The 12,989-nt window shown below is 32.9% G+C and overlaps 1 protein-coding gene across 2 annotated transcripts in view; it reads right to left on the bottom strand.

Moving 5' to 3' along the window:
- Window positions 1–12,989, bottom strand: part of LOC145276966 (uncharacterized) — a 541,458-nt gene that overhangs the window by 118,661 nt on the left and 409,808 nt on the right. The window contains exon 5 of one of the 2 annotated variants that reach the window (XM_080128509.1): window positions 11,509–11,553. The exons of the other annotated variant lie outside the window; for it this stretch is intronic. Coding sequence (XP_079984635.1) covers window positions 11,509–11,553 — 45 coding nt within the window. The remainder of the gene's footprint in view (window positions 1–11,508; window positions 11,554–12,989) is intronic. 2 annotated transcript variants of the gene reach the window in all.

Below are 12,989 nucleotides of genomic sequence, written 5' to 3'. Positions count from 1 at the left end.
CTCGTCTTAAATGTGATTTTCACAACGTTTCGGTCGATGTAACCTCCAACCTCATCAATTTAAGGTCTGTTTTGGACGCTGGTTCAAAACTAACCTATCTCTGGCCAAAATTTTATTTAACTCTTTTTCTTTCTTATCACTTCCTCCTATTTTTCCTTTGATTTTCTTCATCAACTGATCTTGCTACCTCAACTGTTCTACACTTACTAACCGAAGAACCCTCATCGTTATGTCAATGCAAAGTCTACATTTCTGCACACACCTCCCTATACTGTCCAAATTTAATTTTCTCCCGAGGCCTTTAGATCTAAGCTTGTCTAACTCTCACGTATTATTCTCATATCATCTCTTTATATGCAACTTATGCTTTCAACCTCGACTAGCCAAGTTTCATTTTCATACATCAACACACTATGTACACATGCCTGATAGCTTGTTCCCTTCTTAAACAATGGTAACGCTCTGCTGGTAAGTAATGGCAAAGGCTGAACTGAACTTCCTCCATCCACTTCTAAGTATTATAATACCACTAACCCACCTTATACTCCAATGATATGCCACGTGACACAATGCATTATAGTGTCGAGTAATAGCCAGTTCTTTGGGACAGTTTTCTAAAGATTGTGGGTTCAATACTCACTAGAGGCGATCTTAATTAAAAAACAAGCCGAACATGCGGGGTTCCCTTTCACGAGTGAAAAATTTATTTTAACCATGACTAATGTTTGTGTACATTTTTAAAAAAATACAAGGTGTGATTATTGAGAAAAGTGCAAACGGATGAACGATTTGAGGGCAATTTTACTCCTATAATGCCCCCTAGGAGTGCAACCAGGGTTATCCCGGAAAATCTGTTCAGGCAAAAATTTACTTTCACCATGACTAAAGTGTGCAAGATTTCCAAACATCCAAGGCGTGGTTATTGAGAAAAGTGCGAATGGACAAACAGGAGTGAATTACTAGGCTCAATCTCTCCTTTGTTGGGGACTAATAAAATAAAACTCATTTAAGGTTTCCACCTGGTCATGGCTAATGGCAGGATGAGTCAGCTAGTGTATATATATATATATATATATATATATATATGTGATATGTGTGCACACCAGTCTATGCATCAGTTGTATGTATCAATAGTCGAAGTCCCAGAAAAGAACCAAAAGAGTTCAGTTTGAAATTCTGTAAACATCTTCGAGTTTAACAAGACGCACCTGAAGAAGCTCGGAGAGTACATCGGCCGAGATGCGAGAATAACATTCAAGATCAAAACTGGCCTTCGGGCCAAGATCACAGTGTAGTATCTGTCCTGATGCTACATTTCACGTTTTCTATGCTCGGTCAGTGGAGGAGAAATTCTTCATGACCGAGACAATTTTTATTTGTCTCTATCCAGAATGCCCCTTTTTGGGGTGCTGGATTTCCTCCACATTGAAATTGACCTTGTTTCTAATGCTGCCCTCGTGGGAAGGCAAGTAAATAGGAACATTCAAGATCAAAACAATACAAATTATCAATTTGCAACTAAAAATCCAAAACATAATAACCATGTTATACTATCCGGATTATTCAAACTATTTCCTTTTAAAGTTCTAAACAATCAGCCCTCATCTCCAAATTTCAGATGACTTGTTTTGATCGGGATGCTGCACAAATAACACACAAGATGAGAACAATAGTCCGATCCAAACAAGTAATATGCTCTCCCTTTGTTGGTATATTTACAACGTTTCGGCCGATTTAACCTTCTCACATTCTTAAGATGTACCTTTTCGAACGTGGACGGAATTTCAGCTCATTATTTAATCCATGAAGGTAGATTGTTCTCATTGCATCAGTGATGGTTCAGGACGTGATACAGGCCAGACAAAAAGCCGGCTAAATCCAACCAGGGGTGAACAACATTGTAACATAACAACTCTAAACCTTTCTCTATTCTCTGAATTTTTAAGACAACATTTGCTTTTGCTGTATACTTGTACTTTTCTTCTTGACTACGGATCTGTCCCCCCCCCCCCCCCGGTTAGAGTGGATCTTTGCCAATGTAATTTATATAATTGTATAAAAGTTTTAAAAGCTAATGGCTTGGAAAGAAAAAAAAAACAAAAAAAAAACAAGCAGAAAATGAAGTTATATGGTTGTGAAAATTAATGAGATTAATGATTTTAGACAGAAGATGCAGTTCAATATGATTGTCATTTTAGATAAACATTCAACTCAATAACATGTCATAATAAGTAAATTTACACACACACACACATTCAAACACACATATATGTACTAGTGGTTCTCATTGACGTTGCCCGTGTAAAGATCTCTCTCTCTCTCTCTCTCTATCTATCTATATATATATATATATATATATATATATAGAGAGAGAGAGAGAGAGAGAGAATATAAGAACACTTCTCAACCTATATACTCAACGGATTTTTCATATACAAACTTGAAATTTGGTATATAGGATGGTCAGGCATGTGGAAAACTTTTTAATTGGTTTTCTACTGTAAAATTGGCTGCGAAGGGGTCAAAATTGAAAATTTCGTATGTAGGGGTTGTCGAATTTTTGTCTGTTTGCTAACTGTTCCACGAACGCGCGTGCGTGAATGGTTGTATTTAGGTTTTGGTTTGAATCTCAACCAAATTATTTTTTCTTCTTTTTTACTTACAAGACGATGACTGTTTAGAAAATACATAATACTCGCATGCGCATGTCCCAGTTTCTGTATGAATTGAAATATAATATTTATATGTATGTTACGACCGGCCAACGCCGGGCGGCCTGCTAGAATATATATAGTTAGGTGTGCCTGTGTATATATATATTTGTATATATTAGCTGTGTATTTATACCGTATACACAGTTCGAGTCCACATTAAAAAGATCAAACAGTTAACCCTACCTACACCTCTTTCTTGTGATTATTTCACATAATATATTATATATATATATATATATATATATATATATATATATATATATATATAGTGATGTTACGATCAGGATTCGGTTCTGGGGTTCGGGAAGGAGTGAGTCACTCGCTCGACAACAGCACGTTTCTGCCGTCTTCTTTTCCAATCGACCACACCTGGCCTCTCACCAACAATGTCACCCTGCACAATCTGAACGTCAGCAACACGCAATACTTTTCAAGAGATGTTCACGACTCTTTTCTTTCTGTCTCCCTTGCAGGGAATTTTCCCGGCTTTTATATCCTCCTATGAAAAAGGAAGAGACAAGAAAGAAAAAATAGCTTCTCCCATCATGCCCTGCCTTCCCAAGGTGCCCTTCGGGCATATAAATGAGCTAGCTATCCTTTCCTTCTTCTTTCCCAAAGAGCGATGCAGATACGGCCGGTACGTCGTATATTACTTATTTTTTGTTTTTGTTTCTAACCATAACCTAGCCTTAAACGGTACCTTTTTTCCCTTTCGCATATACTACACACACACACACACATATATATATATATATATATATATATATATATATATATATATATATATATATACGCAATAATCGTTTTTCATCCGAGTACTTTAAAAATCATTCAGATCTATCTTCAGTGGTGGTTATCATTAAAGATGTTACGATATTTATACGATATTATTCATTCATTTTAAAGGATGTCACTCTTATTATTGAAATTTATTTTGCTAATATATTTTTTTGGGTTTAATTATTAGAGCTTGTAGAATGTGAAGTATTTGCTTATTAGTAGTGTGTACAAAAGTAGAGATGTCTACTAAAAGAAAATGAGGGTGAGGACAAGAATGTTGGCTACATGGCATTCTGCTGGAATAACCGGCGATCGTATATTTTTAAATGCAAGTAAAATCAGTAAGGCAACGAACGGGCTACTGCACTAAAATATTCCGAGGTGAAAATGGAAAGAAACGTAGCATGAACACGTTTGAAGAATAAGGAAAAGTTGTGTGAAAAATTAAAGAAAGTAAGTTTGTTCTTATTTCCATTTTGGAATATAAAAGTTGTCTGAGAGTAAAAGACAAATAAATATGAAATATTTTGGTTTTATTTTTTTTGGTTCTAAACATTGTTAAAAGAGAATAATGAAACTTAATAATAAATAATTTCTCTCTCTCACATATATATATATATATATAGTGTGTATGTGTGTATAATTCTTTATTCAAAAAATGAATTCAGATATATTTTACTTCTGGCTAACTTGTTCAAGATTATTAACTGTTGGGTTGAAAAAAAAATATTGGACAATTTTTCTATATAAAGAATGGAAACCATTGACAGGAATCTACTTATTGTAGTCAAAATCTCTTGTTCTCTTCATCATTAAAATCGACTTTGATTACAATCATTTTGAAAAGAGTTACAAAGTATTGACTTAACCAAATCCATATTCATTTTTCTCCTATTTTTGATAACAATTTTTTGAGAAGTTATTGGATATTTCTTTGAATAATTAATTAGACTTCTACATCTATCCTGTAGTGAAATATTTAAGGGGGAAATATATTAATAATTAATTTCAGATATGTGCATGCCATGACAGACTGGGTACATTCGATTTGATTTCTAGATAACTAGCGCTACCCAATCGGCGTTGCCCGGAATGCAATGAAGTCCTTTTATTTGTTTGCACATTCTCAAAAGTTAAGATAAACAACTCCTGTCATATTCTTCAATGTAAACGGAGTTATTCTCCTATTTTTTTTATTATTATTAGGTGATTATTTGAAAATGTTTCATATTAGCTCGAGTCTAAGTAATATTTTAAAATAAATGTAGCTAAGTACGTTACTATTTTATTTACCTTTTCTTCAGGATTCAAACTTGGCATGCCCAGGTTTTTAGTCTGTGTAATTAACCACCTCATCACTGTCACTCCCAAGTTAATAATATTATTATTATATTGCCACTAAAACAATACAACAAAACAAATATTGCCACAATACAACTAAACCAATAACAAATGAAAATTGGCTAGTCAGAATCAAAGTTTGATTTATGAGCTTAATTATAATTTATTATGTTTTTCTAACTTAAAAATCTGACAAGACAGCGTTATATGCTAGAGATATAGACCATAATCATGTTGACATTAGTTAGATCAGCTATGTTAAGTCTGGTCAGTACCAAATGGGTGACCAATTGGGAATACACCTCTCTGCAAGAACTGCAGAACCTAATATTGTCATCCACCCTGAAAGGATATACATATGACAGGAGACCGCTTGAGAATTCGATATTACAATGGAAGATCTTGCTTTGGATGAAACCTGTTCAACCAGCCTAGGTTTAGTGCTGCTGACTATGGCTATGCTAGATAATAGTTGACCACTCTAAAGTTAACTATACTGTTAGTATCAAACAAAACCAACGGAGGATCGGCGGACTAAAATTAACAAGAGCAGAGGACACATGTAAATTATTGAGGGTGACTAAATACTTTTGAATTAATTTATAGATTAACAGCATCACCAAACATCAGAGCCCTTAAGATGAAAAACAAATGTGCAGATGTAAGATGTTTCCTGCCCCGCCCCCTACTTCTTTCCTGGTCATATCTAGATAGTTCACTATATTATATGTTCTGAATAATAATCTTTTTAAAAGGACTGTGGATTTTATAAAGTCAAATAAAAAGCTCGAAGATGGCTGAAATTTTCTTAACATTATGAATCATAAATGATTAATAAGTTCATCTTTTCAGCACTATAACTAGGAAATTCATTTATAGTTTTTTCATGATTTAATCAGCATAGCAATTTTCACTATTAAAATAGATGAAATAAATGTATAAACCTTATACCAACAATAAAAGGACAAGAATTTAGCAAACTCTTGTGTTTTTTACTATTTAATTTAAGAATGAACATTTTTTTTATTTTTTTTATTTTATGGTTATTTATAGACTTTTCTGGAGTTTCTGTGTTGGATGACACGGAACATATTTGAAGAATGGCTTATTATTTGCATAATTAATCTAACTATTGTGCTTAGCATTTAATAACTATTGTGCTTAGTACTTAATAATGTGCAGTGCTCATGGTTGTGACAATGCACTCAGAATTCCCTTTCAGCTTCAAAGCAATAAAAAAAAAAAAAATTTCTGCATAATTGCCCATTTCAATTTTGAACTTTGATATTCATGCCCCCTTTATACTCTCATGCACCCTGGTGGTACGCCGGTTGTGCCCTGCCTCCTGTAGGGCTTACCCAGCATTGCCAGTGTGGAGATATATTACATTTTTTCTTTGAAAGAAAAGTTAAAAATAACATCTTCAATATAAAGTCAAGTAATAAAAAAAGTTAGTGCTGTGATTGTCTATATAAATAAAACAGTAGATGTATGTATGTGTGAAAATATTTAACCGATAAACTCTTAAACTACTGGTCACATAACACTGAAATTAACAGAAAACAGTAATCATATACCAAGGATGATTTATAATGAGTAAAATCTTTGTTTGGATAAATAAATAACACGCGCAGAAATATGTCAGCAAGTTGAAATACAAAATGTTCATTTCAATTTGCCAACATATTTTTGTTAGTTTTGCGCATGCGCACATTCATTCATAGCTTGAAGTAGTTTAATTTGAAATCTTTCTTTTCTATCTGTCGATAGCTCAAACTATAGGGAATATGGCTGGACCGCTAAATGTTTTGGTTTCGATTCTAGCTGATAGCACCCAGGTTATTTTTATTTTTAACTTCTGAAATCAGCACGATATATTAAGTACTATATAATATTCAATAGAGAATTGGCTCTGGAATGATAAATACGAAACTTGCATGAATTAACATATTTAAGCGTATTTTCTTAAATAAACTATAACTTAAACATATGGTCAAGTAAAGAAAAAAAATGCTGAAGTACTAGTGTTTTCTGCTTTTCTTCTAAATGACTTAAAAAAATCGAAAAATTCTTATCATTTATTCTGAATCTTTAAAAATACAAATAAAAATAATTATTTAAACGATTAAACATGTCTTTTAATGCATTCTTTATTGCGATATTCTTTGCTTAATTTAATTTTTTGTTTTATGAAAAGAAAATCTATTTTAAAATATGAAGTCTGTTTTTTTCCATGTTTTAATTTGGTTCAATTATTTTATGAACCTAACCGATAACTGCCCCTAGTGACCCTCGATAAAAGCGCAGAAAACTTTCAATGGTGTTTTTAAATGCCTTGAAGAATTTAACCCTTACTGAAACTTATTTGAATGTTTTGTTTATATTTCGATTTATAAAACACACAGTCTAACATTGACTATATATAATCTCTCTCTATATATATTCAAAGTTGTTGTCAAGTCTTGACAGAAAATGTAACGTTATAACCGCCTTAACATGTTGACTTTTAGAACTCAACACATTGTAGACGCCGTCGCAAAGAAGACAAAGAAAAAGGAAAGAACTTCAACTCGCTGTTTCAGGTTTTAAGAAAAAAAAACTTTCATTCCTCATCCTCCTGCCACGCGTGACTTCTCTGACGTGATCGTGTTCTCTAGCATCTGCACTCTCTTTTTTTTATAATCTTTTTCTGTTTCTTTACCATGACGTCACTGCACACACGACCTGATATTTGCATATAGCCCACATACGCGCATCTGCGGTCTTTTTTTGCTACAGGTAGGAAGCAGAGGGCTAATTTTTATATCCAACAGTGGCGAGACAAGTAAATAGAAACTTATTTGAAAATTAAAAATGTGTTGAATTTTACGACAGGTTATTTTTAGGTGCAGATGGAGCCAAGGAGAGAAGCAGCTCCTCTTTTTGGGGGAGCAGGACCAAGAGCCACATTTAACTTATTAGTGTGAATAAACTACTGGTTATAGTTAGGGTTTGTTTCTTTGTTCATGAGCTCCTCGTAAGATTTTGGAGTTAGAACCTATTTGAATATATATATAGAGAGAGAGAGATAGAGGGAGAGAGAGAATAAATGACAAAAAACTATATTCCAAAATTCATGATGATGACCATCTTATAATTTATTCCTTTAATTCAGTTTACATGTTGACATTTACAATTCTCGACAGTATCTGTTTCGCAGCACAAAATCAATCACTTAATTTTTATATCAATCAGGGAATCTATTATGTCCTTAACTCATCAGAAGAAATAGGAACAATCAATCCGTCAAAAGGAAATAAAGTGTGATTTGACATGATTAAAATCCGAAAATTGAAAGAGAAGCTGCAAATACCTTTAATATGGTTCCATTATGCCATTTTGAATTTCAATATATGAAATATATATTCCTAAATTACATTAACTTGAGTACTTGGATAAGAATATTTCATTTTGTTCAAAGTGAATATAATTACATAACTGAGTCTGAGTTTGTGGCATACAGATATGAAAAGGAAATAGGACTTTTTTTTTTAGATTATTTTGTTTATAATTTGATAATTATAGAAATTTTTATATGGAGTCAAGGGCTTAATTCATTCCTGGAAAATATTGTGCGTGTTTTGCGTGCGTTAAATGAATTTAATGAAAAATAATATTTCAGTAAATTTAAGTGTACTTACATTCCCCTACCTGATTTGTACCTAGTACATTATTGGGCCCCACACCAAAAATTGAATATTATAAAATGTATAAAAGTAATAACAAAAGGTAATATGCTATTATGAACTAGAGACAGTCAGACGTCAGGTCTTCTTTCTAGTATATACAAACATTAGAAAAATACTAACACTTGACAATAGAAAGCCACCATGCCTGCATGGAATATTGTTGCCACATATGCTATTGTTGCGGTATGGTATTCACCCCAGGCGGGTTGAACTGACTTTCTCCAAAGGAAAAAGTGTCCAGGGAATATTAAATTCACAGGCTGTCCCCAGTCACCTGTAATGTTTGGTACATTTTTGGTCAGTATTTTCAGACAGTCTGATCTAGTAGAACCAGATGTCCTAATAGGTATTACAGCCCTGGGCCAAATCACTAATCCAAATAGGTTTCACACTGTCAAGTTATAGCTCATGTAGCATCATCGCAGTGTTGCATCTCTCTGCTTGTTTAACAAGTGCTTTCATGGAATGTGCTCCAATGAACATTACTGCGTTTGTAGACTCTCAATGAAAATACCCCCAACACTTTGGCTAGCAGCAAAATCCTGTGCTGAATTTTTAAAAAAATCTTATAAAGTCTTTGCTTGAATTGTTTGTGATCAGGATCTCTTTCTTGCTACCCAATTCTTCTTTGCATGCAGAAATTAAATGTAATGTGAACAAACATCGTGCTTTCCATCTCCCCACCTAGGCTGTGCTCCTATAGATCTTGTCCCTAATTAAATAGTTTCTAACGCTTCAGTGGCAATAAAGGTTGAACTAAAATAAAAATTAAAAATGTCATATTTAATTATTCATGACTGTTAAGTATCTAAATCTCGTTGTATGTAATGAGAATTAAGATAAGATGTCTTCATTTTGGCAAGTGACCAGTTTCTCAATGTGTGGTCAAGCGTTTATCTCCTATCCTCATTTCAGCAAATATCTCCCCCTCTCTCTTTCCATCGTCAAGAACTTCTCTATTAGATTTTTTTTTTCATTAATGATTCAGTTTTTTAATAGATGTCTGAAGATGTCTTGTAACGTTGATGTTGGCAACTGAACTTCTTTTAAATAGAAATCAAATAGATATTTGTCAGGAGAAAATAATTTCTTAAGATGACTTTGTATCAGGCCAAATTCAATTAAAAACTTAAAAACAGGTTCTGTTTATTTTTATCTAGTTAGAGTTTGATTATTAATACTGAGACTAAACTTGGTCTTACGAGGAGGCTCTACCCAAAACTCCAGCGTCATATTTGGTTGATAGATTATTTTGGTTATATATTTGTAGCATAGTTACTCAGCGTTGCCCGGGCAATATAGACAATGAAATATAAAATATTTAAAAAAAATAAATAAAAATTAAAATAATCGTTTTCGAAATTGGGACATAGCCACACATTTTTCCGATTCCGATAACGTTTCTGATATCCCAAAGTTTTGATTTTTCTAATTCCCAATTCTGATTATCTTCTCATCAATAATATTTCTAGCATGACTATTCGGCGTTGCCCAGGAGCATAAACAACAAAATAGAAAAGTTGAACAGTGTAATATCTATCTACATCTTACTCTTTTTCTCTCCCCTAATCTCTTTCTAGTATATAACACGTAGCAAATGTAAATTATAGTCTTAGACATTTTTTATGGCGTATATATTGCTTATCAAATATAATACTAATATTATATCTACAATATTTTTCGCAATATTCAATTATGTATTTTATATTCATAGTGTGTGTGTTTGTTCTGAACTCCAAGGATACAGTTAAAACAACGCTCCATACAAACAGTTGACACAATTTTCTCAAATAAAATCTTTTAAGTATCCAATAATACCGTGGGGTGAGCATTTGCACAGGACGCCCATAAACAGTAAACACTAACGTTTTGCTTTATTTTATTCATAACTTGAAAGTTAAAAAAATAAGAATAAAGTTAACAATATGGGTTCAGGGCTGGGGGGGGGCAACAGTACAAAGGTTCTTATTCCTATCCAATGCATATTAATCTCTGAGCAGAGTACTCTAGCAAATGATCTCGATAGTTTAAGAAGAACAAAAAAAGAACAGACCAAATTTTACTGGTTGCAAAACTATTTGAATACTTTTTATAAAGATATTTTTTTTTAATTGAAAATGGCACACAAATAATTTTTATTGAAATAAAGAACTGGCCGTTATTAAAAGAGTTTCCACTCTAATTGATCCCACAGTATCAACCAAGCTCCAACTCCTGTCCGATCACTGCAGTCCCTTGACTGTTTTATAAGTACTTTAATGGAAGGTGCTCTAACGTGCTTGTCGCAGTTGTGCGCTCTCTATTAATCTGATAAGCAACAAAATCCCACCCCTTCTCTGTATAGATCTTTAAATGTCGCAAAGCTTTCTACTCTGACAATTTCTTCCCTCGAACTGCTAGACTCTGGAATTCCCTACCTGTTTCCTGCTCCCATGATTTTACTAACATGCAGAAATTTAAATGTGAACAGATATCTTGCTGCTCAACTCCCCACGCAGTGTCCCCTGTAGGCATAGTCCCAAATAGTAGCCCTAACACTGTGCCTTGTTTTTGAGTTGAAAACGAGTGAAAAAAAAATGTTTAATGTTAAAAGTTAGGTTTTAAATATTGCTGGTTTCCTTAAAGTATTTTAATGGTCTTGGCCTTAGATAAATCTTGTGTTGCTATGTTCGTTTTAGCTGTTATAAGAAACTGACTAAAAGACAGAAATAAATGATGATGAAATAGCGACACACACTGACTACTTTTCTTTTTTCTTTCTTTTTTTTTTTTTTTTTTTTTTTGTTTTTTACAGACAGGGAGATATTTAAATGTACCTTTGCGTTTTTAGGGTCGGAAAGCACACTGAAATGCATCAATCTCACAAGACAGGATTTGAAAGAAACAAACAAAAAAAAAAAATAAAACTAGGGAAACAAGGATCACTCGTTGGGATTGTTTCTTACCCATTGTCAAGGAACTTTCTTCGTCTCCTGGATTTTTGTGGGAGACTAGAAAACAAAGGAAAGAATTACAACATGGCAACTGTTAAAAATGAAAGAAAGAGTTAGTGGGAAAAAAAAATTTACAGACAGAGATATGAAGTTTGAAAGAAAGCCGTTTATTATATATTTAGATATTTACACACACATATATATAAATATATATATATATATAGATATATTTAGAGAGAGAAAGAGAGAATTTATTGTCTTACAAGCAGCATTCTTTTATCTCTCTTTTTCATCCATGAATACACACATGCTTTTTTTTTTTTTAAATATTAAAAATTTATATTTTTTATGGAGAGATCTAAAATTTAACATTGCATGCCTTAAGAAATGCAGAAAAAAAGGGGAGATAAATATATGCACAAATTAAGGTACAATCACACTCTGTTGTTGTAACATATTAGCCTAGTCATCATTTTATATCTCCAGTGTAACCCGGATAGAAGAGACTTCTTAACCAGCCCATAAAGCTCTCTTATATCAGAGTTACACTGTACATAAACATAAACTCCAGTTTGGGACGAGAGAAAATGTCTCTTATATCCGGTTTTCTTACATGCGGAGTCTCTAGCAGTGTTACACTTTCATATATATATATATATATATATATATATATATATATATTTATAATAGCACCGCCAGCTTCTTTCTCTTGTACTTCTTAGTTGCTATTCCCTGTCGCTCTTTTAGCTACCAATATGCAAATTAAAATAAATGCGGGTGGGGGAGGGGTTGAAGTAAAAAGCAAAATAAACGAACAGAAGAAAAGGCATACGTAAAAAAAAATAAACCAAAAAAATATATACGGAAACAATAAACGGAAGTCTTTATTGCTGTTTAAGTTCCAGTAAAATGTATTTTTGGTCTTTCTAATGTTCATTCTGTGTTGGAGTTATAGAGGCACAAGTCTACACGCAAAATAAAAATATATATATAGAAACTACATGGAAGGCATTAAAAGATATACATTTTAGCAAATTAAAAAGAAATTAATAACAAAAGTAATTTTACAATTTATTCCAGAATCCATATAAACAAATAAACAAAACACGCATCTGATATCGTTAAATAGTCGAGAGTTAACTATTCTACACTTTCCAAACAATAATTCCGGGGGATAAATTTGATGCACTGCTATCAAAACTCACTACTTCAAATCTGTCACATTTCTGTCAAACCTTGCTACTCCAAAATTGCCACGCTGCTGCTAAAAGTCGTAACTTCAAAACTTGTAACTTTGCTACCAAAACTTTCTGCTTTAACATCCACATCAATACTGGCCGAGTCTCTGAAAAATCTGTCTTTTTAGTATGTCATTTTCATATCAGGTGACAAGATAGAAAACCTATAAACAAAAGTAGCAGTCATTTATTTTTCTTTTCTTTTTGCCTACCAACGAACACTACAGGCTGCATAAAAACAGGTTTGTACTAATT

This window comes from Euprymna scolopes, chromosome 5 (genome assembly GCF_053919585.1).
Source record: "Euprymna scolopes isolate OS-2025 chromosome 5, ASM5391958v1, whole genome shotgun sequence".
NCBI lineage: Eukaryota > Metazoa > Mollusca > Cephalopoda > Sepiida > Sepiolidae > Euprymna > Euprymna scolopes.
Note: the sequence above shows the minus strand (reverse complement) of the source record. Positions and strands in the feature narration are given on the sequence as shown.